General features: G+C 46.4%; 1 protein-coding gene across 1 annotated transcript; it reads right to left on the minus strand.

Moving 5' to 3' along the window:
* Window positions 1–766: 766 nt before the first annotated feature.
* F11r (F11 receptor) lies at window positions 767–25,083 on the minus strand. The gene is made up of 10 exons (XM_005087784.4): window positions 24,930–25,083; window positions 4,154–4,222; window positions 3,883–3,990; window positions 3,555–3,701; window positions 3,069–3,271; window positions 2,827–2,929; window positions 2,414–2,521; window positions 2,037–2,049; window positions 1,762–1,813; window positions 767–1,645 (listed from the first exon to the last, which is right to left on the minus strand). Exons 1-10 carry the CDS (start codon window positions 24,988–24,990, stop codon window positions 1,610–1,612), a joined length of 900 nt encoding a protein of 299 aa, XP_005087841.1. The 5' UTR covers window positions 24,991–25,083; the 3' UTR covers window positions 767–1,609.
* Between the last annotated feature and the right edge of the window lie 1,723 nt (window positions 25,084–26,806).

Raw genomic sequence — 26,806 nt, forward strand, 5'->3', positions numbered from 1 at the left:
TGGCAACGAATCACCTCGGGTCCTTTAATCTATTCTTACCCTCCCGCCATCCCACCTCCAACCATGACAACAAACTGAAACATACCTGAAAAGGTCTTATCCTTACTGAGTTGGTTCAAGTTTTGCTGTTATTGATCAATTGGATTTTTTTTTTTTTGGTTTTACGAGACAGGGTTTCTCTGTATTGTTTTGGAGGCTGTCGGTCCAGCCTGGCCTCAAACTCACAGAGATCCGCCTGCCTCTGCCTCCCGAGTGCTGGGATTAAAGGCGTGCGCCACTACCGGCCGGCGATCAATTGGATTTTATTTCCTTCAGAAAACTCTTTATTGGTGCAAGACCCTTAGGTGAGTGCTTGGTTTCCAAAGGCTGAAAGTGGCCCAAATGAAAGAAAAGCAATGACCACCAGACTCATCTTGCTAATTCCTGCTGTCTCAAACATTTAAAGTAGTTCTTCAAATGACCAGGGGGACCCCCCTTAGAAGCCTGAGGGGTGTCCATTATCCATGGGGGGGAACAATAGATGGGCACTTTGTCCCCCCACTTGACTAAATGGTGGAGTAGCCCACCCACTTCTCCCAGCACAGCACCAGCTTCACCCTAGCAGGAGGAGGCTGTTCACTCACTTCTGATTTCACAAGTGTCACCTTGAGCTAAGAAAATACTCCTGGGGGCCAGCAGGGAAACAGAAGTTCCCGACATTTTCCTGTTTATACAAAGGAGCCCCGAGTCCCTTAAAGATCTGTCCCCAATTTCCAACAGAAACAAGTTTCACAAACCAAATTTTTATTTCCAACAACATCTAATATAAACACACAGAAATACAATCTTGCCACAAGAGCTGGGAAGCCCTTAGTTCTCATTCTCTCTCTCTCCTCTCTCTCTCTCTCTCTCTCACACACACACACACACACACACACACACACACACACACACACACACACACACACAGTCCACCACAGAGCCAAGACTATAATACACACATCTCCACAACCCATACACATCTTACAAGGGTCTTGTGCAGTTGTTCCAGTGAAGGGAAGAGTGATTGCCAGCCACCAGTCCCAACCTTTTCTTTAGATCAGTAGTTTAAATCTTTCTTACTCCAAGTGTCTTGGTTGATACTAAACTCTCCCACCTCGTGAGGATGCGGTGTCAATTTGCTTGTATCCAGGAGAATCCCAGTGGCACATTTTGTGGGGACAAAAGGCTCCAGAGACTGAAGAGCTGAGGTCACCAAACAATTCAGCCCCTCCTTTCTCCAGTCCCCACTCTAGAGAAGCTGGCACCCATCCTCACCAGGGGCGGAGAAAGCTGGGGAATTAGGCTTAAAGTCCTTATTCAGTGCAGTCATTTCTGCTGTCTAGTCTAGGACTCTCGTCCAATCCCACAGGGAATGAAACTTTGTAACTAGTCTCAAGCCACCCAGTGGTGGTAGGCAGGAAAAAGGAAGGAAAAAATAGCTGGTATTGAAATCACATCCTAGCTAAAATAAAAGGGGTCCTGTGGGACCTAGAAGACTTTGAAGGCATCCTGTGCAGCTACAGCCAGCAGGGGCTGGAACCTGTAGCACCCAAGTAAGGCAAGAGGAGCAGAGATGAGCCCCAGCAGGTCACACCAGGAATGATGAGGTCTGTTTGAACTCCCCCTAGGGAAACAAAACATCCAGTCAACTCCAGTCTCATTTTGCCATCAACATGCAAACTGGCTAGAAACTTCTACTTGATATGGAAGGCTCCCCCTCCTCAGGGGAGGCGCACTCACCTCACTTCGAGCACTTGGCTGGCTGTAAATCACCTTTTTACCTGGTGCAGTCCTGAGGGAAAACCAGAAATGGGAGACACTCAGGCCCTGGAAATTAATGTATCCTTGCCCATATAAGGGACCAGAATGTAAAACTTTGCAGACAAACTGAGTGCAAGGTGAAGTTATCATTCCCTCCAACACCACTGCTTGCACGCCACACCCAGGGCTCAGCTCAGCTCCAAACCACACACATCCATGCTTTTATGAGAACCCCGGGACGGCATCGCGCTCACCCTTTCTTTGTTCCTGAAAAAGAAAAGCAAGAGAAAGAAAGAGACCATGATTACTATCAGAATAGAATGTAGCGTGGCATGGGAACTAGGGGCAAGGAGTATGTGGTTTTTGACATGAGCTATATCAAGCCATCCATGCTCCCTGGGAAGATGGCGCCAGCACATGGAGCATGCGTGGTATCAGGGTCCATACTCAGACGGCACCCACAAACTATGCAAGGACAAAGAACTTCCGGCTGGGTACAGCAAGTAGCACTTGCTCCTGTGTTCAGCACTTAAAAGGTTGAGACAGGAGGATCAAGGCGAGTTGGAGGGCAAAGCTTCAGGTCAGCCTGGGCTATCACAAACAAACAAGCTTCTAAGGTGGAAATACTTACTTTCAAAGTATCCTCGGCTATAGGCGAACCAGACGCCAAAAACCAGAAGTCCAAGGAGAATCAGTGTTACCAGGACAGCTGCCACGATGCCCCCCACATTCAGCTCCACTGTTGAGACACAAACGAGAGGTCAGGTGTATCGATACGCAACGGTGCTGCTGACAATGCTATCGATAACCACTTGAAAACTCAGCCTCTGGGAGCCAGGCGTTTGTGGCGCACACCTTTAATCCCAGGGCTTGGGAAGCAGAGGCAGGCAGATCTCTGTGTGTTTGAGACCAGCCTGGTCTACAAGAACTAGTACCAGGACAGCCTCCAAAGTCACAGAAAAACCCCGTCTCAAAAAAAAAAAAAAAAAAGCCTCTGATCACACCCCAGCTCTGATCTCAGGCTGCGGCCACACTCTTACTCACCAGCATCCATGCGCACAGCCTCCGACCTCGTGGCTGTCCCAAACCCATTCTGGGCTTGACAGTAGTATTCGCCACTGTCAAAGGCTGTTACAGGATCAAAGATCTAGTAGAGGGAAGAGAATAAGTTGGCCTCTTGCTCGAACTGAGTCGAGCACCTATCCTGTAGTTCTGACGCTGTTAGCCCTGATGTTCGGGGATCTATGGCTGCCCCCCCTCCACCTTTCACCTCTCCCATTTCGTACCAGGTCCCCCGACTTTGGATCAACCGTGTATGAAGAATTGATGAAGGCACGGGTTTTCTTGGAGTCCGTAAGCATATCTATCCCATCCCTGAACCAGGAATACTCAGAGGGCGGGGAGCCATCTTGTTCGGAGCAGGTCAGCACTGCCCTGTTCCCAATGGTGAGCGAGGAGGGGATATTGACCGTCGGCTTGGATGGAGGCACTAGGGAGGGGACAAGAAAAAGGTGCTGAATACAAGGGCAAAAGGGTTACATGAGTGCAGGTAACAAACTAGGATGCCTCTCTCAACCAATCAGCTACAAGTGCCACCCGTATGCCCTTAGTTCCCATCAAAGGGGGCGGGTGTGTGTGTGTGTGTGTGTGTGTGTGTGTGTGTGTGTGTGTGTGTGTGTGATTACCCCCTCTATATCCTCAGCACCGCAAGGCCTAAAGCGTAGCAGTCTACTATCAGGTTTTAAGCCTACACGAGGTTACACGGCACATACCAAGCACGGTGAGCTGGATGCTGACCTCCCCATAGTTCTGGCCACCGTCCTCAGAAACCATACAAGTATATTCTCCAGTGTCTTTCCGGGTCACAGACTTGAATGTGATGCCACTGGATGAGAAGGTAACACGGTCTGCATAGGGCGCTACCAGGAGATGGGAGAGGAGACAAAGTAAACCGGGCAGCAAAGAGCAGATGAAGGCGACACCCAGGGTGCATCCTCCACCCTCCACTAAAGGGAAGGAAATACTGAGAGCCCTGAGCTCCAGGAGTCCAGGCGGGGCAGTGTCAATGACTCCACAGTCTTCACAATTAAGACAACTTACCCGTGATCTGGCTGTTATAGCAAACAAGCGTGGTAGTGCCACCCTGGACGAACTTCCATTCCACTCGGGGATTAGAGAAGCCAGAGTAGGTACAGGACAACTTGATGGCTGCAGACAGGATCAAAGTGAGAGAGAGAGAGAGTGAAAGAGAGAGAGAGAGAGAGAGAGGGAGGGAGGGAGGGAGGGAGGGAGGGAGGGAGGCAGCCCCAAACCACAAGCCATGGCCTCCCAGCCCCCACCCTGATGCCCTCCACAGCTCTGCCCCACTCACGGTTATTCTCGGGAACTTGGACGTCTGTTTGAGAAGTGTACACTGAACCCTTGCCTTGTACCAAAGAGCCTGGGAAGAGAAAGACAGGGTTCCCATCAGAAGACAGAGCTGCAGAGAGAAGGAAGACCAGAGCTGGGAGACGAGGGTGCAAGGTGAACGGAGAGTCAAGCAGGCTTGTTGGGATATTTTCTTTGGGTTCTGGCAAATAAAGCTTGTCTGGAGAACAGGGGCGGGGCTTAGAATCACGCTTCACTGGCCAGTGTCCAAACTATGTGTTCTGTTACAACGTTGGGCAGGACAGTACTACTATCAATGGAAGTGAAACATCCCTTTCAAATACAACTTTATTTTTAGTGGTTTCCTATATGGCTCCCAATACTCCTAATTACATTCCTACTCCTACTGGTCAAAAGGGAACTTGCAGAATGCCATTTCATGATTCAGAGAAAACTCCACAAAACACTGCAGCCACTTGTCCAAACAATCCTGGAAGGAAGCCAGTGAGCTAGAGGCAAGTCAGGCAGGGGAAGGAAGGGTGGGCAGTGGGGATAAAACCACTACTTGACATTTGTAGAACATTAGCTGTTTCTAAAAGTGTTTTCAGAGATGGTACATTGTTTGATTCTTGAAACAAGCAGGGTAATAGCAAGAGTTATTACCTGATTTTCACATGAGGAACTGAGACTACAAGTAAAGGCAGGTGCACAAAAACACTTAGCTGGCTGCTTGTTGAGACTGCGAAAGGACTAGAACTGAGCTCAGATCGCCTCATCAGAGTCACATAATTGCCAAATGGAGAAAGAACAGAAAAGGTAGTGTGGGTTGGGGGAGAGACATGAAGAAGCTAATTAAATAACACAGGAGCAGGGGAATTAACAGGGTTCACAGGAAAGTCCCCAAACTAGTGGCAAGAGTACTCTGTGGATGGGCGTGAGCACAAACACACACAGACACACTACAGACACAAACACACACAGACACACTACAGACACAGACACACACAGACACATACTACAGACACACACACACCTTTGTGTTTTCAAAGTTCAAATTTACAAAGACTGTGTTTACTTTTAGCTCTAAGTCAGAGTCCCTAGGTAAGTGCAGAAAGACACACAGTGTGAGCATGTCTACTGCATCCAAGTATGCTCACTCTCCTTTAATTACATACCCACAGAACCCCTGAGGTCTCATTCCTTGTGTGAAATGTAAGAATTTGAACTAGACAGTCTCCAAAGCCCTGTTTTTCTCCATACTCTCTGACATCACTGGTTAAAGTACTCTGTTTCTGCAATGCTGCAGATCAAAGACAGGGCCCCGTGCATTACTACCAACCCACGCTCTCAGCTGGGTCTACAGAATACTTTATATGTATTGATTTCAATCAGACAATTAGCACAGATACTTTTTTTTGCTGAGTTTTGTTTTGAGAAAGGATCCCACTGTAAACCAAACTGGCCTTGAACTTGTCTATCATCCTGTCCTTACTTCCCAAGGGGACTCTGTTTCAAATCTCCCTGTACAGTAGGCAACTCTCCCTCTGCCAGGCCTCATACCCTTCTCTTTTCCACAGGTGTGCATCCCAAGAGCACTCCCGAGTAAATGACATCTCAGACAGATGAGTGTTTTGCCTGCATGGATGTATGTGTACTGTGCCAGGTCAGAAGAAAGTATCAGATCCCCCCGAACCAGAGTTACAGACAGCTGTGTGCTACAGAATAACCCTTTTGTACACTGTGTAAATATACATAGCTAAGATTGGTTTATAAACAAGCTGACTGGCCAATAGCTGAACAGGTTAAAGTTAGGTGGGAGAGCCAATCTGAGAATGATGGGCGGAGTCGGGGGAGTCAAGAAGTCATCAGCCAGACGCAGAGAGAGCAAAACGGACATGCTGGACTGAGAAAAGGTACTGCCACATGGCCGAGTGTAAATGCCAAATATGGGTTAATTTAAATAAGAGTTAGCTAGTAACAAGCCCAAGCTATCAGCCCAGCGTTTATAATTCATACTCAGCGTCTGAGTTGGTTATCTGGGAATGGAGCCTGGGTCCTTTGAAAGAGCTCTTAGCCTCCAAGCAATCTCTCCAGTCCCTCAGATGCTACCCTTATTTCTAACACTATCACTTTACATATTTTTAATTATAGGCTTCATGTTTGTCTGTTTTTTGAGACAGGGTTTCTCCCCTATAACAGCTCTGACTGTGTTGGGACTCATTATATAGACCAGACTGGCCTTGAACTCACAGGGATCCACCTGCCTCTGCCTCCCTAGTGCTAGGATTGAAGGCGTGCGCCACCACCTGGCTCATTATAGTTTTAATGTTGAATTCATACTCAAGTGTAACAACAGATCTGGAGATTAAATCAAATAGCACTCACTAAACTGGAACGTCTTCCAGGGGATGTGATTAAAAGCTCAGGGTTAGGCCGGGTGTTGGTGGCGCATGCCTTTAATCCCAGCACTCGGGAGGCAGAGGCAGTCGGATCCCTGTGAGTTCAAGGCCGGGCTGGACCAACAGCCTCCAAAACAATACAATTTCTTGTAAAAACCAAGAAAAAAATTTTTTAATCCATCTGTAATCACAACATTGGGGAGGCAAAGACAAGAAACCTAATGCAAGTTCCAGGCCAGCCTGGTCTACACAGTGAGTTCCAGGCCAGGGTCTGGTGGCCCACAAGTCATCCCTGGCTGAATGCTGGGAATCTTGTTCTACAAAGGCTCTAAGGCTTTGCAATTTTCCTTCTGTGATGTACACTGCCATGCCTGGACCAGGCATCTCATTAGGAATGAAGAACTCATTGCCCCAGTGGCTGGCAGTACTCCCAAAAGAAGGCCCACAGGCTCATAACTACAGAACACTACCCTGCCCCGGGACCTGCTTACCATCGGGGTAGGGGCCACCAGAAACCAATTACTTGACAATGACAGGAGGGGAATGATGGAAAGCCCCGAGTCTACTCCCCAACTCTCCAAAGCGCCCTGAGTAGCAGGCAGACATGTCAGTGCCCCTCACCCCTCCCTCTTCCCAATCCTGTGTCCTGCCCCTACTCTCCATAGGTGTGTCTTGTGATAATTGATACCTCAGCTTCCAAAGAACCCAACCTATGATACCACCCAAATTATGAGCAAACATCTAATTAAAATGAAATGCAGTCTCTGAAATTCATGCACCTGCGTGCACACACGCACACAAACTACAATGTGTGTTAGCTACTCCTCACTACTTTCAATGCTGAAAAAAACTAATTAATCAACTAACTAATTAGGAGTGTGTGTGCACGTGGCGTGGTAAGAATGCAGCGGAGGTTAATAAACAACTTTTTGGAAACCATTTCTCTCCTTCCACCTTGCAGACAACATTTCTCGTCTGCCACTGTGCTGTTTTTCCAGGCTAACTGGCCAAATCTGGCTTTTTACATGGGTCTGACCACTGAACTCAGGTCAGGTTAAGTTCAAAACAAACAATAACGAACTCCCAAAGTGCCTAGTGAATGGTAACAGAGTTTCAAACCAAAACAGCCCAATTGCAAGGCAGCTCTATTCTATTCCCTCTCTACACTCTACAGCCCGGCGCCCAAAGGTAGATCCAATCCTACCTCCTCTTTTTGAAGATTCTACCCTGCCTAGGTGGCAAAAAGCAATTTTCAGCAAGAAAATCCCAGCACTATCTGTGATAAGCTTCCCATTTTTCACTCACTCTCCTGTTGCAACTGGCCCACTGACAACACAAAACCACTTCCCAGCTGTTTGCCAATCCTTGCCTTTGCTCAAGCCATTTCTGCTATGTGAAACACCCTTTCCCCTCTTTGTCTGGTTGGCACCTGTCCCTTCACTTCCCCCACTCCCACCCCCGCCCCGAAATGACCCACCACACCCCAGCGCTCTTAGAGCCTCTTTCCTGGCTGAGCTTTTTATTAGCCGCTGCACAAACACCATTGAAGCATTTCCCGAATTATGTGCTATTCCATATAAGCACTCCCATGTCTCTCCAGGACATGGCTAGACAGCAAAGACCATGCCCCATTTGTACTGCTCAACTCCTAGGCTAGTGCTTGATACTATGTACCAGATATTTGCTGAGAGGCACAGAACTCAAAACAAATTAGGTCATGGCAGAACATTCACTTTAATACCCACTTGTTGAGGGTTATCTTCAAAGTCCAGTTTTTAAATGGGCAGGACAGACAGCAGTATGGCCAAACAAAGAAAAAACAAACTTGTTTCAAAATCCAATCTCTGTAATATTTTAATACTAACACAATTCTTTTTTTAAATTCTAGTTTGGGGCAGGAAGAAAACTAAAATTATTTATTTGTTATTTTGTTTGGGACAGGGTCTCATGTAGCCCAAGCTAGCCAATTTCTGTTTTTCCTGCCTTCACCTCCTGAAAGCTAGGGTTAAAAGAGTACTCCATCATGCATGGTTTTCTGCATCACTGGGGATTGAATCTAAGACTTCATACATGTTAGGCAAGCATTCTACCAATTGAACTACACTCTCAGCTCCTAAAACCTAGTTTTGTTTTTTGCTTGTAAGATTTTATTTGTATTTATATGTGTGTATATGCACATGCGTGAAGGTGTCCACCAAGGCCAGGAGAGTGCAGCAGATCCCCTGGAGCTAGAGTTGCAGATGGTTGTGAACCTCCCACTGCTGGTACTAGGAACCAAATTCAGCTCTTAACTGCCAAACCCTCTTCAAGTCCTAAAACTTAGTTCTCTATTTTACAAACAAAGGGGTTTTTGGCTTTAATTTGATGTTTTATTTTCTGAGATAGAATTTCACTATATAGCCCAGACTGACTGTTCTTGAATTGGCTGTCTAGAACAGGCTGGCTTTAAACTTATGGAAACCCTCTTGCCCTTGCCTTTTGAGTGAGTGCTGGAATTATGAGTGAATGCTTGAGATTACATGCTTGCTCCACCACTCCAGGTTTTAAATTTAGTTGTCTTGAAACAATGTTTGAGTTCGCTTCCCGTAATTCCCACTTACTGTTTTGTAAATGGGACTGAGTTCTGCAACTAGGATGAAGTGTGTCTGCAGGTGTTCCAGACACAGTGGCAGATGCATCTAAGTTGTGTACATTGGTGCCTGCAGACCTCTAGGGAAAGAACAAAGAGCCAGAGAAACCTCTGATGCTAGGTCTAAAATAGCAAGCGGTGGGAGAAGCCCCTGTGACTGGCTGTCTCAAGTCAGGGGAAAAAGAGAAGGGAAGGGTGAGGCTTAGGAGAGTGCTGGAGAAGTCACCAAGGACTCAGAGCATTCGGAGTCAGACTTGGTCATTCAGGTAAAGCCATTACCAGTAAGTCACATGATCACCCTCACTCATTTGTGGTTCTAAGTCAAGTGAAAGCCAGTCACACTTGTAATTAAAAAAGAAAAAAAAAAAGGAGAGATGCCATTCCACAGAGTTCAAGTGGATCAAGTGGATTTTTTTGCTTTTAATTCGGGAAGGGATCATAAAAAGGGGAAAGGGGAGAGGGGAGACCAGTCTCTGGGGACAGGAGCAGTGGGAGAAGAAAGAGAGGCAGAGAGGCTGGGCGTTGGTGGCGCACAACTTTAATCCCAGCACTCGGGAGGCAGAGGCAGGTGGATCTCTGTGAGTTCAAGGCCAGCCTGGTCTACAGAGTGAGTTCAGGACAGCCTCCAAAACAATACAGAGAAACCTTGTCTCAAAAAAACAACAACAACAAAAAAGAGGCAGAGAGAGCGGGTGGGGAGGATGGGAGGTAGGCAGGGCCCTTTTAAAAGAGAATGTAGTAACTGCACAGGTGCACTACAGCCAAAAGCATATCCTATCAGAACCCCAGGGGCAGGCCAGTACAGATGCCTGAGAATATTAACACTGACACACCTGTAATCAGGTACTCGGGATAGAGGTGAAAAGATAAAGAGTTCAAGGTCAGCCTTAGCTACTTGGTAAATCTGAAGCCAGCCTGCACTTCCTGGGGCCTAGACTCAAAGACTACAAAACACAAATGAGAACTTTTGCTTTCCTACTCCCAAGGGATATGTCTTCACGACTTCAAAAATGGGTGTTACTTGGGGGAAAAATAGCAGAAAGAGGTGAATCCATTCCCAACACCTTCATTATTTTCATGACCACAACAACAACAAAAAGTTTATGTAAGCTCAAGTCAACAGAATAGGAAACTGTAACTGTTGGCCAGTCCATTGCTTTTGAGGTCAGCTCCAAAAAGGTTTGTGTTGTGATGGGCTGTGCTGTTTCCCCCAAATTCTCATACTTATGTCCCAAGTCCAACACCTCGGGATGTATTTGGAGATAGGACCGTTAGCAAGACAGTGAGGATGTTTCAATCCAACCCAGACAGCAAAGGAGAGAGCAATCTGCCAGTCAAAGAGAGGTCTCACAGCGAACAAACCCAGCCAGTAGTTCATTGTAGACTTCCAGCATCCAGAACTGCGAGAAAACTTTTGGCAAGCTATCCAACCCATGGTGTCTGTTAGAGTGGCCCTAGCAAACTGACACAATGGCCCTCTGGAGTCTATGTGTACCCACACCAGCATACCACATAGGTAAAATGGCCCTCTGGAGTCTATGTGTACCCACACCAGCATACCACATAGGTAAAATGGCCCTCTGGAGTCTATGTGCACCCACACCAGCATACCACATAGGTAAAAGAAGGCGTGAGGACACATCTGCACAAGGAGTCAGCTTGTCCTGTGCGAATTCATCACACACTGTAGGATCAAGAAAGCCACTGGACGGGGCTGGAGAGATGGCTCAGAGGTTAAGAGCACTGGCTGCTCTTCCAGAGGTCCTGAGTTCGATTCCCAGCAACCACATGGTGGCTCACAACCATCTGCAATTCAATCTGGCGCCCTCTTCTGGCATGAAGAAAGCCACTGGACGAAGCCAGCCTGGTCTACAGAGAGAGAGTTCCAGGACAGCCTCCAAAACAATACAGAGAAACCCTGCCTTGAAAAAAAAAAAAAAAAAAAAGCCACTGGTATCCCAGGACTCAGGAGGCAGAGGCAGGAGGATCTCTGTGAGTTGGGAGACCAGCCTGGTCTACAAGAGCTAGTTCCAGGACAGCCTCCAAAGCCACAGAGAAACCCTGTCTTGAAAAACCAAAAAAAAAAAAAAAAAAAAGCCACTGGCAAATATAACAATGATCACTAACCCCTTTTTTTGAATATTCACTATGTGCAAGATACTCCAAGTCCTTTAGTGATTTAATTCATTTAATCTTAGACTAATGCTATGAGACGATACAATTATACCTCTCATCTTTTATAATGAGTGGGGCACAGAAACTAATTTGTTCAAGGTCACAAAACTAGTGAGTGGCAAAGCTAAATCTGTAACTCACATGATATGGTTCTAGAACATAAAACTGAATCAATTAAATGCTGTAATACCGTATTCTGCCCCCATGTATATTTACTCTGCTCTGCTTCCAATATGTGATCCCAGAAACCAAACCTAAACTGACAGGCACAGCTGTAAGCATCTTCACCTACTAACCCATCTTGCTGGCACTTTTGTTTTGGAGACAAAATCTCACATAGAACCATGGACGGCCTGAAACTCCTCTGTATGACTCATGTTTTGGAGAGAAAGATAAATCTTAAAATTGGCCTCCCTTTCTTCTGCAAATGAAAACAATAAACGAAGTGGCAAATGTAAAAAAAAAAAACCATAAACATGCCAGGCATAATGGCACACACCTGTAACCACAGCACTTGGGAGTAGAAATGGGAGTATCACGAGTTCAAGGTCACCCGTCTTCATCTACATAGTTACAGGCAAATCTGGGCTACATAAACTCCCACCCTTAAGAAAAACAAATACGACCCGGGCGTTGGTGGCGCACGCCTTTAATCCCAGCACTCGGGAGGCAGAGGCAGGCGGATCTCTGTGAGTTCCAGGCCAGCCTGGTCTACAGAGCGAGTGCCAGGACAGCCTCCAAAACTACGCAGAGAAACCCTGTCCCGGAAAAAACAAAAAACAAAAACAAAAACAAATACGTTGCCATCCCCAAAGCCAATTTAAGTCAATCTGAACTGGTACAGAAATATTTCCAGAACATAAAGTTAATATATAAATTGGTACCCACAGCCTTTTTGAGTCTCACTATGCCTGACCTGAACTTGCCATGTAGATAGACGAGGCAAGCTCTGCCTTGAATTCACAGAGATCAGTCTTCCTGAGGCTTCTGAGTGCTACCATTAAAAGCATGCTTCAATCTATATAAATAATTTTTTAAAAATAAATAAAATTTACAAATAATAAAAATAGCCCAAGCACATATATTTTAAAATCTTTAAGAATGACTCCACTTGGCAGTCTCTATTATCTCCCCCACCCCATACCCTGTAGTTCTGTAATAAACAGGTGTATCTGAAATACCGTAACTTAGAGGAAAGAGGAGCGGTCACATTTGCAGTGTCAGAGCGTGGAAAGTCAAGCAGAAGGTGTGAGGTAAGGCCAGTCTGGACTACAGAGTGAAACCCTGTCTCAAAGCAACACGAGGGAAGTGGGCGTGGAGATCAGATAAACTACAAGAAGAAACATGGCCAAATAAAGAGGAGAGGAAAACACGGAGCCCGAAACTAGAGGGCACGGGCGGGGAGCCCAGCCCAGGGAGCGGAGCACACGGCTCTGGCTCCCACACTCAGCACGACAAGAGGAGAGAAGAGAAAAGCAGGAGGGGGAAGTAGTGGGTACCAGTTAGCAGTGGTCACCTGTATCAGAAAGCGAAGAATGCTCAAATAAACGGTAAGGTGAACTGAGGTAACAGCGGAGGAAGGCGTGAGCTGCTGGGAAGCCTACGTGAGCGGGGAACAGAGCAGCAGAGCACAGATGTCCTGGAGGCAGGAGGACATGCACAGGAGAACAGGAAATGGTTAAAATAACCACAAGATATTAACCACTGAGTCAGTCAGTCTCCACATATTTTCATAAGAGCTATGACTTCTTTTGCCCCCCCTTCCCCCAATACACTGAGTTTTTGGAGACAGGGTCTCGGTACATTGGCTTGTCTGAAATCAGTAAGTATATCACTCTAGTCTCGAACTTTGGTAATCCTGCCTCTGTTTCTAGAGTACTGTTATCATAGGCATGTGCCACCAGGCTGGGCCTAAGAGACTTTTTTCAAGAGAGCTGGTGGGCACTCGAGAGGCTAGCGGATCTCTGTGAGTTTGAGGCCAGCCTGGTCTACAGAGCAAGTTCCAGAACAGCCCCAAACAATACAGAGAAACCCTATCTCGGGGGAGGCAGGGGGGGGGGGAATGATTAGCCTGTAGGCAAGCCTGAGGAGCATTTGCAACACAGTAGTGACGCATGCCTTTAATCCCAGCACTCAGGAGGCAGAGGCAGGTGGATCTCTATAAGTGCGAAGTTAGTCTGAGTTCCGGGACAGGCTCCAAAGCTACAAAGGAACCCTGTCTCAAAAAAAAAAAGATTTGTCTCCCTCAGCCAGAAAACACTGAAAGTGTGTGGCTGCAGACTCAAAAAAAAAAAAAAAAAAAAAAAAGCCAGGTAAGCACACACATACTCTCTAAAAAGGTACAATATGCTTTGAAAGGAGCCGGCGGTGGTGGCGCACGCCGTTAATCCCAGCACTCAGGAGGCAGAGGCAGGCGGATCTCTGTGAGTTCGAGGCCAGGCTGGACCGACAGCCTCCAAAACAATACAGAGAAACCCTGTCACGTAAAAAATCAAAAAATAAAAATAAAAAATAAAAAAATAAAGACTTTAAAGAAGGAGTTAAGTAATATTAAAAATATGAGTCACATAAGGATAGGAAATATAACACGGGGAAGGAGTTTGGACCTTATATGGTGCTTCGTTAATTTTGAATTTTTGAATGCTAATGAACAGAGAATGAGAGCCATTGAGAGACACTGGATTGCAAAAGGGACTGCTAAATTAAACCAACCCATATACTTTAGAGATGTCTTGACTTTCAAAATGGAAGTTGAGAAATGTGTTGCATTAGGGGAGAGGTTGTGTTTTGTTTTGTTTTCCAGAGGAAACAAAAAGCAATGGATTCCTTCATAATTAATAAAGATCAGATGTAAACGGGGGAGACCTCCTGAGGATCTTGGCTACAGACATGAGGAAAAAAGCCAAGAAAGACCACAGGACAGGTGACGTATATGCTGATCCCTCAACATGGGAACAACTCTGATACTGGATGAGACATGAAAAATCTTGTTGGTTACAGGGTCCTCACAACTTATTACTGCTTGGATAAGTAGTCCAAACAGACAGCTGACAGATGTCTTTTACCTACTCAAACATAACACACACAGCCGGGCGTTGGTGGCGCATGCGTTTAATCCCAGCACTTGGGAGGCAGAGGCAGGCGGATCTCTGTGAGTTCGAGGCCAGCCTGGTCTACAAGAGCTAGTTCCAGGACAGCCTCCAAAGCCACAGAGAAACCCTGTCTCGAAAAACCAAAAAAAAAAACATAACACACACACAAAAGAATCATCTGCTGACTTGTGCCCACCACACATTCCACACTTGTGTTAATATAGATATGTTACCTTTGAAAGTGTATTTTCAGAAATTAAAAAAAAAGGACCATGTGCCAATAAAGACAAGTAGCCCAGGTGATCCACTCTCTCAGAATACCTGTCACAGTTTCCTAATTGTATCCAGAACAACTTCAAAGCTGCTGGCTGAGATCGTCCAGCCTCACAGACTATTCCAGGCAAGACTTCAGATAAGCTCTACACTTTCCCATCACACAGACTGGACAACAAATGATACAGCTAGCTCTCCCAAGACTTGATCATTATCCCAGTTTTCTCAGGGTTCCCTAAGGATGCCATTGCCCCCAGACAAAATGAAGCAGTCTAGAGAACACAAATTCCCACATCCCCAAGACGTGGGACAGGTGGTTTCTGACCAATGAATGTTTATCATTGCTGGGGGGGGGGGATATTAGCTTTCTCTGAGCGATACCTTGGTATGCCATCAAAGGAAGAAAGCACTTACCAGGTAACTAATACAAAAATAACAACAAAAGAAAAGGGCACTTTTTTTCATCATAAAGATTAGGTTGAGGCCGGGCAGTGCTGGCACACGCCTTTAATCCCAGCACTCGAGAGGCAGAGGCAGGCAGATCTCTGTGAGTTCAAGGCTGAGCTGGACCAACAGCCTCCAAAACAATACAGAGAAACCCTGTCTCGTAAAACCAAAAAAAAAAAAAAAAAAAAAAAAAAAAAAGGATGATTCAAGAACCTCCATAAGGAGTTTGCTTTCAATGTGGCAAAGCTAGCCATCTGGGCAAGAAACAGCCCTTGTTTCAACTGTTGACAGGATGCTATCCAAATTTGACAAGCAGGACACAAAGACGGCAACTGCCACACTTTACCAAGACAGGGTAGGATAGCCCTTCAAAAATCCCTGCTTTACAGAAAAGTCTGTCAAGTATTCCAGGACTCTAGGCCGAAGATGGATGCCCCAACATTACAGAGGAACCTCGGGTGACTGTCCAGGCAGCCAGCTGTCTCTATTGTTTCTATAATTTTGGAAGTTGTTTGCTCTGCACTTCCTGTTTACTCCTCAGATCTTTGACAGGGTTGAAGATCTGTTATAGTTAACAGTTTTCCTTGTTACCAAACTCAGAAAAGAACTCAAAAAAAGAGGTTTAAAATGTATAAGGTTGAGAGATATAAAAGCTTGAGTTGTTTATCTAAGAAAATGCCTTAAGGTCTAAAAAGATATTTTTAGGTTTGTAATACAAGCTATGATAGAAGTGGCTTAGGGCCAGGCATTGGTGTTGCACGCCTTTAATACCAGCATTCAGGAGGCAGAGGCAGACAGATCTCTGTGAGTTCAAGGCCAGCCTGGTCTACAGAGAGTGCCAGGATAGGCTCCAAAGCTACACAGAGAAACCCTGTCTCAAAAAAACAAAAACATAGCAAAACAAAAAAAAAGTTGTTTAGGTATAAACTTTGGGTTCACTAATAAGAGAATACAGTACTTTCTCCAAATTTGCCAAATGCAAAGGGACTGGACACTGTGAATGTAATTCTTACCTGATAATTGTTCTTATTGTAGATAGTTTTCCTGTGTTAAAGAGTTAAAAACCTTCCTTTTATTTGCACAAAAAGGGGGAAATGTTGTGTGGTATTTGTACACTGTGAAAAAAATGTATTGCTGTGATTGGTGTGATAAAAAGCCGAACGGCAAACAGCTAGGGAGGAGGGTTAGGTGGGACTTCCCAGAACAGAGAATTCTGGGAAGAAAGGTGGAGTCACCAGCCGGACATAGGAAGGAAACAGGAGATGGAAGAGAGATAATGTCATGTGGCAGAGTGTGTATTAATATAAATGGATTAAGCTAAGGCGGAGCTTTCAAAATTACTAATAAGTCTCTGAGTCACTATTTGTGAGCTGGTAGCCAGCCCAAAGGAAAATCCGACCACAGGTATCACTCTGTGTTGTTTCTGCTTTGAAAGTGAGTCACTTTGTAGCCCAGACAGAACTCCAACTCAGGAATTACCACAACCAACTGTATCTCTATCACTTTAGCATGGTTTTCATCTTTTTCTTCCTTCCTTCCTCCCCTCCCCCACCCCTACAAGTTTAGGAACGAGAGAGACTGTTAGGAGAACTTACTGCTCCTGCAGAGGACCCAAGTTCAGTTCCCAGCACCCAATCAGATGGTTCACAACTGGCTGTATTTCCAGCTTCAGGAGATCAATGATGCCCCCTTCTAGCCGCCTTGGGGACTCAAACATATATGTTAATAAACACATACATGGGGCTGGAGAGGTGGCTCCAAGGTTAAGAGCACTGACTGCTCTTCCAAAGGTCCTGAGTTCAATTCCCAGCAACCACATGGTGGCTCACAACCATCTACAATTCAATCTGGTGTATATGTAATAAAAAAACCTTAAAAAAAAGAAATGCATTTAAAAAATAAATAAACACATACATATATACATAAATAAAATAATTTAAAAAACTGAACAGAGGTTCACCACAAAAAAATGGATAGTACTCATCCCAGAAGCCATGGGTTATTTTTTTTTCTTTCTTTTTTTTTTCTTTTTTGGTTTTTCGAGATAGGGTTTCTCTGTGGCTTTGGAGACTGTCCTGGAACTCGCTTTGTAGACCAGGCTGGCCTCGAACTCACAGAGATCCGCCTGCCTCTGCCTCCCGAGTGCTGGGATTAAAGGCTAGAAGCCATGGGTTATTAAATAAAAATAAAAATAAAAAAATCAGGCAATGAAATTTAATCCCACCACTCAGGAGGCAGAGGCGGGTGCATCTCTGTGAACCTGATCTACAAACCAAGTTCCAAACAGTCAGGACTGTAACACAGAGAAACTCTGTCTCCAAAAACCAAAACCAAACAAAGAAAGAAAAAGAAAACAATCTCGGTGCCAAGTGTAGGATACTTCCTTATGAATGCTGGTCAGAGACCCTAGAACATACAGGATGTTTCCATTTCTCTTAGCTGCCTACCTGTAACAGACTTTCTTTTGGGCCACCAACCAACTCTCATCTTATGCTCATTTCTTACTAGTTCTTATAATTTATATTAACCTGTTTCTCTTCATCTACACTTTGGCTGGCTGGCTGCCTGGCCCCAGATGTCTCCCTCTCTTTCTCCCTCATTCTCTCCTCGTGTTGTTCTCTCTGTGTGCCTGACAGCCCTGCCTATCCCTCTATTGCTAACTACTGGCTATCCAACCTTCTATTAGACCTAACAGGTGCCTTAGGCAGGCAAGGTGAAACAGCAACACATCCTGACATAATTAACAAATGAAGCACAAACAAATGTAACACACCTTTACACAGTTAAAGTAACAGTCCACAACACCTACCAGAACTAAACGGTAAGATACAACTGTTAAAGATACAACATACTGCCGGGCATTGGTGGTGCACGCCTTTAATCCCAGTACTCGGGAGGCAGAGGCAGGCGGATCTCTGTGAGTTCGAGGCCAGCCTGGTCTACAGAGCTAGCTCCAGAACAGCCTCCAAAACAATGCAGAGAAACCTGTCTCAGAAAAAAAAAAAAAAGACACAACATACTTTAGCTGTAGTATACACAGAAATCAAGCTGGAGCTAAGCTAGAAGCTTCCTCCTTGCTAGCTAATTTTCACAGTTCTGAAAGGTGTTATCTAGACAACTGAAAAGCAAAGTAATCAGTGGTGTTACACAGCTGGGGATCTTACGTGCTATCATACCAACATGCCAAACAAACCATGCCCACCGGGCAATAGAGGCATAACTGTTATAGGAATAACCAGCTGCAATCTGGGTAGACAGGCCCACTCCACTGGAGGGGAATTCTGGGTAGACAGGCCCACTCCACTGGAGGGGATTTATGGCAAGTACCAGGGACCTGGTCAAAAGCATGGCCTGGGGAGATTGGAGGTTATATATAGGTCACAGGCCATGAGCCCTGCCGCTTCATTTTGCTAAGCGGACATGCTACTCAATTGCCTTCTAAATATTTATATTAGTCAAACAAGTTTCCTTGTTGCACATGGTGGTTAATGACTTATAAACGATCAAGATGATGAAAACAAATGATTATTGAACGTTCATGCCTACATGGGACATCTGTATCACCCCCTCCAAGGCTCTGAGAACATCACAAAAGGGGAGTAGAAGGAATGTAAAAACTGATAGGCTGGAGAGATGGCTCAGCCTGTAAAGGCGCTTTCTGCTGAGCCTAAGGACCTAAATTCAATCCCCAAGTCCCACATGATAGGAAGTCAAAAGCAACTCCCAACTGTCACAGATTAAGCAGCTCGGGTGTGGGTTCACAGGGGTCTGTGAATTTAGCCATTTCAACTGCAGGGAACATAAGCTTCGAGGAACTGCCTACGTTCGGGGCATTTTTATTTTTCTCTATATTTACAGTTTAGCCAGTTGATTACCATATCTTAGAACAACTTGAATGAGGCTTCCAAAAAGACAATGCCATGTGCAAAGACTTGATTATAGGTACTACAGTTTTCCTGAACCAAGTTTTGCTTAGGCCTTTGTCTCCTTGGGAAATTCCCAAACAGGTTCTCTAAGAGGGACAAAAGGCATCAGGCTGGGTGCTAGCTATCTGGAGCCTGGCCAGGGCACTCAATGGTTCCTATCGCTGCCATCACTTCGGCGCCAGGTCAGCAGGATGTCACTACCCCCCACTAGGTGGTCTCTAACCTCCATACAGCACACATATACATACAGATTACGATAAATAAATACAATCTTACAAATTGGTTTTTAAAGACTAGCAGCCAGACAGTGTGGAGGCTAAGAAAGACTGTCTTCTGGGCATGGCACAGCTATTTCGGTCATAACCTGAGCAGCTGTGGTTGCCTGACAAGACCAGACCCATTGCAATTTAGTCAGGGCTGGAAGAGGGGCTTCTGGGCCCCCCCCCAGCAGCTACTGGCAAGTGATAGCCATTGGGGAAGCAGGGAGTCACTGCTATAGTGGTGTAGCCACAGCTGAGTTACTCAAGAACCACTAGTTCTGGGGGGTTTTGGGGGGTGGTTTTTGTTTACTTTGGTTTGGGATTTTTGAGACGGGGTTTCTCTGTAGTTTGGAGCCTGTCCAGGAACTTGTTCTGTAGACCAGGCTGGCCTTGAACTCTGGGAGATCTGCCTGCCTCTGCCTCCTGAGTGATGGAATTAAAGGCATGCGACACCATCACCCAGCAAGGGCCAGTAACACCACACCCAAGGTCTTGGTTAAACTCAGTGGGTCACAAAACAAAAGCAAAGCAGAGGGCCAGCGAGATGGTTCAGCCTGCCTCCAAGCGTGCCGACTGCAGTTCAATCCCACGGTAGGAGAGCCAATTCATACAGATTCTTCCCTGACTTCACACACACACCACACACACACACACACCACACACACACACACACCACAAATAAGATTCAAAAAACTTAGTCCTAGCCGGGCGTTGGTGTGCACACCTTTAATCCCAGCACTCAGGAGGCAGAGGCAGACATCTCTGTGAGTTCGAGGCCAGTCTGATTCACAAAGTGAGTTCCAGGACGGCCAGGAATGTTACACATAGAAACACCATCTCGAAAAACCAAACCAAAATAAATAATAATAATAACAGTAATAAAATGAAAGGAAAGATGTGTAAGTGGGAAGGAAACTTGTTGAAAGGAAAGGAGATCATTAAGAGGGGACACAGGTGTGTGTGAGGTATGATCAGAATGTATTGTATCCAATGGCACTGTCAAAGAATTATTTGAGAAGTCCTGCCTCAGCATCAGTCCTGGCATTACTGACACATGCCACCACACCCAGCACAAAAGTCACTGCCTGCCTTTTGCTCCCAAAACATTCTGTGCTTTGTTGATGGTTGTCTGGTAAATTCCAGCTGGGACACATGCTTGCAGCTCCTGAAAACAAGGACAACCAGCTGGCTTCAATCTTCCCAGTCCCTGGCTGTGGATGTTCCCTGAGCCTCCGAGAAGCTATTGCCATATGAAGTTGACACACACAATGGTGACCCCAGACACTGGACAGAGCCCCCCCAACAACCTATGTTTCTGAACATGAGGGTCCAGCCCACAGCAGAACAGCTACTTCCTTCTTCTGTTTAAATCGGAAGCCCTTTGTTTTCTCTTTATACACATCCTGTTAGCTGTCAGAATATTCCTCAAGATGCCTTTATGCCATTAGTTTGATTTTTAAAAAGGAAGGAAGGACCAAGACAGCCTCCAAAGCCACAGAGAAACCCTGTCTCGAAAAACCAAAAAAAAAAAAAAAAAAAAAAAAAAGGAAGGAAGGAACAGGAGGGAGGCCAGCCAGCCGGGTCTGCTTTTCTCTAAGAACACAGCACTTCCCATCTGGGTGTAGGAACTTCAGAAGACACTCTGCACATAATGAACAAAAGCTTTCTGGAGGTTGAGGCGATGGGATACAGAATGCCTGGGCAATAGGAAGGCTGTGTGGGTCCTGCTACAGAGCAGGCTCAAACCTCTGCCGATGGAAGGAATGGGTGATGGCAGCGGAAGGAGGGGGCTTTCCCTCCACGGCTCCCTCCTGCCCTCTTCCACTTTCCAGTTTTACCTGTTCCGTCCCCTCCCCCACTGCAAAGGACAGTCACTCCTGTCAGGACAGAATTCACCCCAGAGACCTGGCATCAGCTTCCTGCCAGCCAGCTGCTTCCTCTAACCCCACCCCCACACTGTAAAACAAATGACACAAGCTGGACTTTGGACAGAAACTCTGCTTATCAGGGAGTCCCAGGCAGACAAACTCCAGGGTTTCAATGTCTGGAAAATCCCAACATGCATCTGTCCATACTGCTTCCCACAGCCTCCTCCCAATTCCGAGAAACTTCTTTCTCACCATTTGCTTTGGTCACCTAGCGAAACCTGTGAAGCGGAAATAGGTATGAACTCTTGAGATTTCCTAGTCTCAACGCCAACAGATGTGAGAACCAAGCCCCACTGTTTCCTGATTTGCCACATAAAATGTGTGTAGTATTTCAATCTATCTGTGACTGTTGGGAGGGGTCATGTCAGCACCCTCCCCCTTAAATCCCAGCCATGTGTGGAGGTTGGGCAAATCCAAACAGCCAAGGCCACAGCCCCTATAATACCAGCATGGGGAAAAAAACAAGAGCTCTGTGAGTTCAAAACTACTAGCAAATTTCAGGCCAGTTAAGGCTACACAGTGAGACCCAGTCTCAAAACAACAACAAAATGAGAGCGAGAGAGAGACAGAGACAGAGAGACAGAGACAGAGAGACAGAGAGAGAGCGCGATTACTTCCCAGACTATATTAAGCAAATAACTAAGATATAATCTAATGCATACTCTAAGCCTCTTTAGTGTAAGAAAACGGTGAGAAAGCAAATATACATTAGTACACATGTGTACTTAACAAAACACTAGAAAGACAGACATAAGAAACCGCCAGGGACAGCTTCCGCAAGAGCAGAGTGGGGTGAGCCACTCCACCCCTCCCAGGTATTTTGAATCTCAAATCCTGTCAACCAATGCACTTTGAATAAACAATTTTTGGAATCACAGCATCTCTGCCTAAAGCAGAACTAGGCTGGAGGCACTGGCCAAGCCCGGGTCTGAAGAAGCGGCCTATCACAGGTGAAAGCATTCCAGAGCTAAACCTAGCCTGCTGGAGGCTGGCCATCACTCATTTCCTCCTAGCAACTAGTTTCAAGAGAATAATTAGTTTCCCGGGAGGAAGCAGTGGGCATGTCTCACCGATCCACAGTTTTGAGCGAAGTCTGCCCCCTGAACAGCACTTGGGAAATATTCAAAAGGGACTTCCTCAGAAACACCAGCAGGAACATCGGGGCTCTCACCAAAAGCCATGGTGTCGTCCACCCCCAAGTAAGAAGAGGCAGAAAAAAAGTCAGCATTCCAACCCTGGCTTACTTTCCTTCCTTCTGGATACAATAAAAACTGCTAGTAGCTGAACTTTCCCAAGTCCAGGTTCTCAAGAGAAGGGCATGCAGCATTCGGGCTCCCTAACCTCACATTCCCCAAGCTCAGCTCAGCACGCCTGTGTGTCCCTTAGGCTGGAGCTATCTTCCGCTCACCTAGCTCATACTTAACTACCTTGCCCTTCCTTCTCCCTCCCTGGCAGATGAGCCCATGATGGCGAGTGACTCAAGAACAGGACCACAGTGACAATGTTTATGATTCCGACCAGATGGCCCTCAGAGAGCCCCTTCCTTAAAAGTTAATAATAGCAAAATAAAGCCTCGCCATTGGGATTTTCCTGCTTCCTTTGACCTACTCTTATAAGAACAGCCTTCTTGTACCCAAAGGGGTAATAGCTGTGTAGTTGTAATCCCTTCATGTCCATGTGATGTAGCTATTACCTCCATTGATCCTCACGGCAAAGGCAGGACCAGTGTTATTACTCCTGTTTATAGCCAAAGAGACTGAGCCACTAGCTTAAGGTCACAAGACAGAGAAAAAAGGCAAAGCCAGGAAGACTGGCAGGGTGGCCAGGCTACCATTTCATTTGCACTGACCAAGCCACTCCCCTCCCCCAGGTCTACTTTGATTTCAAAGTTGCTCAGTCCATTCCTCCACCCCCCACCCCAACATTAATCCCTAGGAGCTACTGCCCCCCAGGCATATGCAACAGCACCCCAGACTCCCGTGAATGGTGGTAGCTAGCTCAAAATACCATTGTCACAATCCATTCAGAAGTAGTGTGCCTTAGAACCAATACAGGAAATTAGGGGAAAAGAAAAGGAAGGAGGGAAGGAGTCAGAAGGAAGCAGCTCCAGGAAGTTATAAACCTAACAAGTGCTGTCGATGATCCAGAAGACACTGTACACAACACAGGAATATGGGCGTGGCTAACATTTCTAAGACAAGAACAAAAATCAAATAAGTAATGGCTGGGCCAAGAAAGGAAGATGAGGAAAGCAGAACTGGACGAGTACAGTGCAGAAGAAAAGAGAAAGGAAGAGTCGTGGAAGATCTGTTTTTAATAAGACAGCAGCAGCGCAAATAGTTCCAGCGCCTGCCTGCCTCAAGCCGGAGACACTGGATCTCCAGGAGGCAGGACAGAGGACTCTGGTTCCATCCCCAGCTTCTACCCCCTTGTAAACTGGAAAAGTCATTTCCTCTCAAGACTCATGTCCTTATCTGTACAATGGAGAGAAGTGGGATCACTTATTGTCTAGTCCACCCCAAGGGTTTATGGTTCTGTGACGAGACAAAGGCGTCATCTAGCCACCTTGGGTGCTTTTCCCAAAATCCATCACAACGAACTGCCTTTAGAATACACCACTACTGACTGTAATGTTCCATTTCCTTTATCCCTGGGAAACGGAGTCAGAGAACACGGTCCGACAAAACTACCAACAGTAGTGTATGCACACCCAAGTCCCTGGTTTTGGTCCTCAGCTCTGCAGGGTGGTGGCGGGAAAAATCAGACAGATAAATATACAGGTGCTGACACACAATGACCAAGGCACAAACCAACCAACCTCACTCTCAGCCTCACACAAACACACCTCGAGACAGTCATGCCCCAGCATGCGAGCCTGGTTGTTTCTCAGGAAAGGGAGTCTACAAAGAAACAAAAAAACTCTCTTTCCGGACAAGGGGGAGGGCAGAGTTCTGGCTCTGAGGAGATCCAGCCAACCAATAGGCCCAGGCTCCCCCAGGGAATCGTCACTCAGTCAACAACCTTAATTGGGGACTCCTCGCTATTTATTCAAGAAAGGAATTCTGAAAGCTATGATCTGAGACATTTTTTAGAGGTTTCATTTCTTCCTCAGACGCTGAACCCCGCCATTAACCCCAAAAGGTCCACAATGTAACAAGAGCGAGAGACCCCTTCTGGAAAAGCCAGGAAGCATTCCCTACCCCCACCTCCACTGCATTTCCTCCTGGGACACTTGAGCCAAGGGAGTCCGGGTGAGAGGCTCTGAGTCCTCTGAGATATCGGAGGACGACCTCCCAGGTGCATATGGAGGGGAACGGGTAGCTTACGAGTTGGGTGTGGAAGGGGTCCTCGGACCTGAAAGGAAGACCCAGAACCGTGGACCCTCCGCGTTAAATTTTAATGCTCCCTCCCGGCCACGGTGTAGAAGGTGGGGGTCACAGATCACCCTCTTGGGGGAAGGGAGCCAGCCAGCCTCCATATGGGGGAGGGGAAAGTATAGTGACCAGATCGGGACGGAAAAGTGGACTCCAAGGGCGAGGCAAGCGAGCGAGCAGGTTTCTGGGCTCCTCCCTTCCCGTTGGCGCGTGGGGTGCGCCTTCGTCCAACCTCTGACCGGACCCATCTAATCCTCCAAAAACTCCGGGAACTCACCAAGGATCACGGACGTGAAGAGAAACAATAGTTTCCTCCCGACTTTCCCCTCGGTGCCCATTACAGTTACAATTACCACGCGACGAGCGAGCCACTGGGCTGGGAAGAGCTTCGCAATCCACCGCGCTGGGACTGGACTCCAGCCGCCAGGTTGAGCCCTGCCCGCCTTTCTCTCCACGCCCAGTGGGCGGCGCCCGGCTGTCCCGTGTTCCCATTGGTGAAGAGAGAGGGCGCTCCGCCGACGGACTCACCGTACGCAGGTGCAGCCCGACTTTCCTCCTTCTTGAGTCCGATTGGTGCCATTCTTTCCTAGAGACCTCTGGTTGGCCCAGGAGACAGTCGCTTAAAGAAGCCAAAGCCGGCTTCTCAACAGGTAAGGGCATCCGGATTGGCAGCGGGGTTTGCAGCTACAGCCTTTCTGACTGGCCCGGCTCTTGATAGGTATCTCGGTCACAGGACTCTAAAAAGCAGAAATTTGCTTGGTCGATTTTTCTCCTTTTACTTTTAAATTGCTTAATGCTGCAGAATCCCTCCCCCGACCCCCAACCCTTGGTAAGTGAAAAACACCTTAAAATGAGAAGGTGTAGGGAGAGGTTTGGGAGAATAACCCAAAGTGGGTTACTCTGTCCTGGTTACAGTCTCCCCAAAAGAAACCTAATACACAGACACAGAAAACATCCAGATTCTAAAGCTGACCCACAGTTCCCTCGATGACTGGGCTCATGCCTTTTACACGGATACGATCTGTCAGCTCTTTTGCTGGGCCTTACATTCGGCTTGGCTTTTGTTTTCTTAGACCAGGGCTGGCTATGTAGCTGAGGCTGGCCTCAAACTGTGGATCTTCCTATAGAATGGGCTATCCCACACCTTAGCACATGCCTGTGATTCCAGCATCCAAGAGGTAAATGCAGGAATATTGGGGGTTCAAGGCCAGTCTTAGGTACCTAGAGAGTTGTAGACAGCCTGGGCTTCATGAGACCCTGTCTCAAAATTAGAAGAAGAGGAGAACGAGAAGGAAGGGCAGAAGGAGGAGCAGAAGGCAGAGGGAAGGAAATAAACCAAACCCATAGTGCCTGTAGTCCAGCACTTTAAAGACAGAGGTGGGAGAATTAGAGTTTAAGGCTATCCTTGACAAGGTAGCAAATCCGACAATAGCCAGGGTTAATAGAGACCCCATTTCAAAACTGAACGCCAGGCTGGAGATTGCTTAGCAGTACAGAGTGCCTGCTGCACTGGGCATTGTGACCACACTGGCAGGTGGGTAGCTCTGTTGAACAAAATGCCCGCCTGACCTACATAGTAAATTCCAGTACATCCAGAGCCAGTAATAATAACAACAATAGCAACAACATGTCTACAAGCATCTACTAGGTGAGACAGGGAAGTACAAATAAATAAAAACAGCAGTTCTGCTAAAAACAAACAAACAAAAATTCTGACTTCAAGGCTGGCAAGCTACAGTAGAGTACACAGGACCATATATAACCAAGAGAGAAACTTTTTTTAACTTTATTTTTATTTTAGGCGTGTTGGTATTTTGTCTATGTCTGTGTGAAGGTGTCAGAAATCTTAATCACAGTTGTGAGCTGCTATGTGGGTGCTGGGAATTGAACCTGGATCCTCTGGAAGAGCAGACAGTACTCTTAACTGCTGAACCATCTCCTCAACCCCAAGACAGAAACTTCGTACTACTAAATTGAAACAAATATCTGCGTACCTGCCAGGTTCAAACTTGTTATTCACTCTGGAATCTAAAGTCCTAAAGAGAAAGACTTATACACAGTTTTTTTTTTTTTTGGTTGTTTGGGATAGTCTCACTGTAGCCCAGGTTGTTCTAAAACTCACTAAGTAGCACAAAATGTCTTTGAACTCCCTAA

This window comes from Mesocricetus auratus, unplaced genomic scaffold (assembly GCF_017639785.1).
Source record: "Mesocricetus auratus isolate SY011 unplaced genomic scaffold, BCM_Maur_2.0 Super-Scaffold_100676, whole genome shotgun sequence".
Classification (NCBI taxonomy): Eukaryota; Metazoa; Chordata; class Mammalia; order Rodentia; family Cricetidae; genus Mesocricetus; species Mesocricetus auratus.

What these genes read in the sequence shown, in the direction of transcription:
- F11r (XM_005087784.4), bottom strand. Translation starts at nt 24,990, where the DNA reads ATGGGCACCGAGGGGAAAGTCGGGAGGAAACTATTGTTTCTCTTCACG. An exon ending in CCAAGTTCCCGAGAATAACC is followed by an intron (nt 3,991 to 4,153) that starts GTGAGTGGGGCA and finishes TCCTGTCTGCAG; the next exon opens with CCATCAAGTTGTCCTGTACC. An exon ending in ATCCAAAGTCGGGGGACCTG is followed by an intron (nt 2,930 to 3,068) that starts GTACGAAATGGG and finishes TCCCTCTACTAG; the next exon opens with ATCTTTGATCCTGTAACAGC.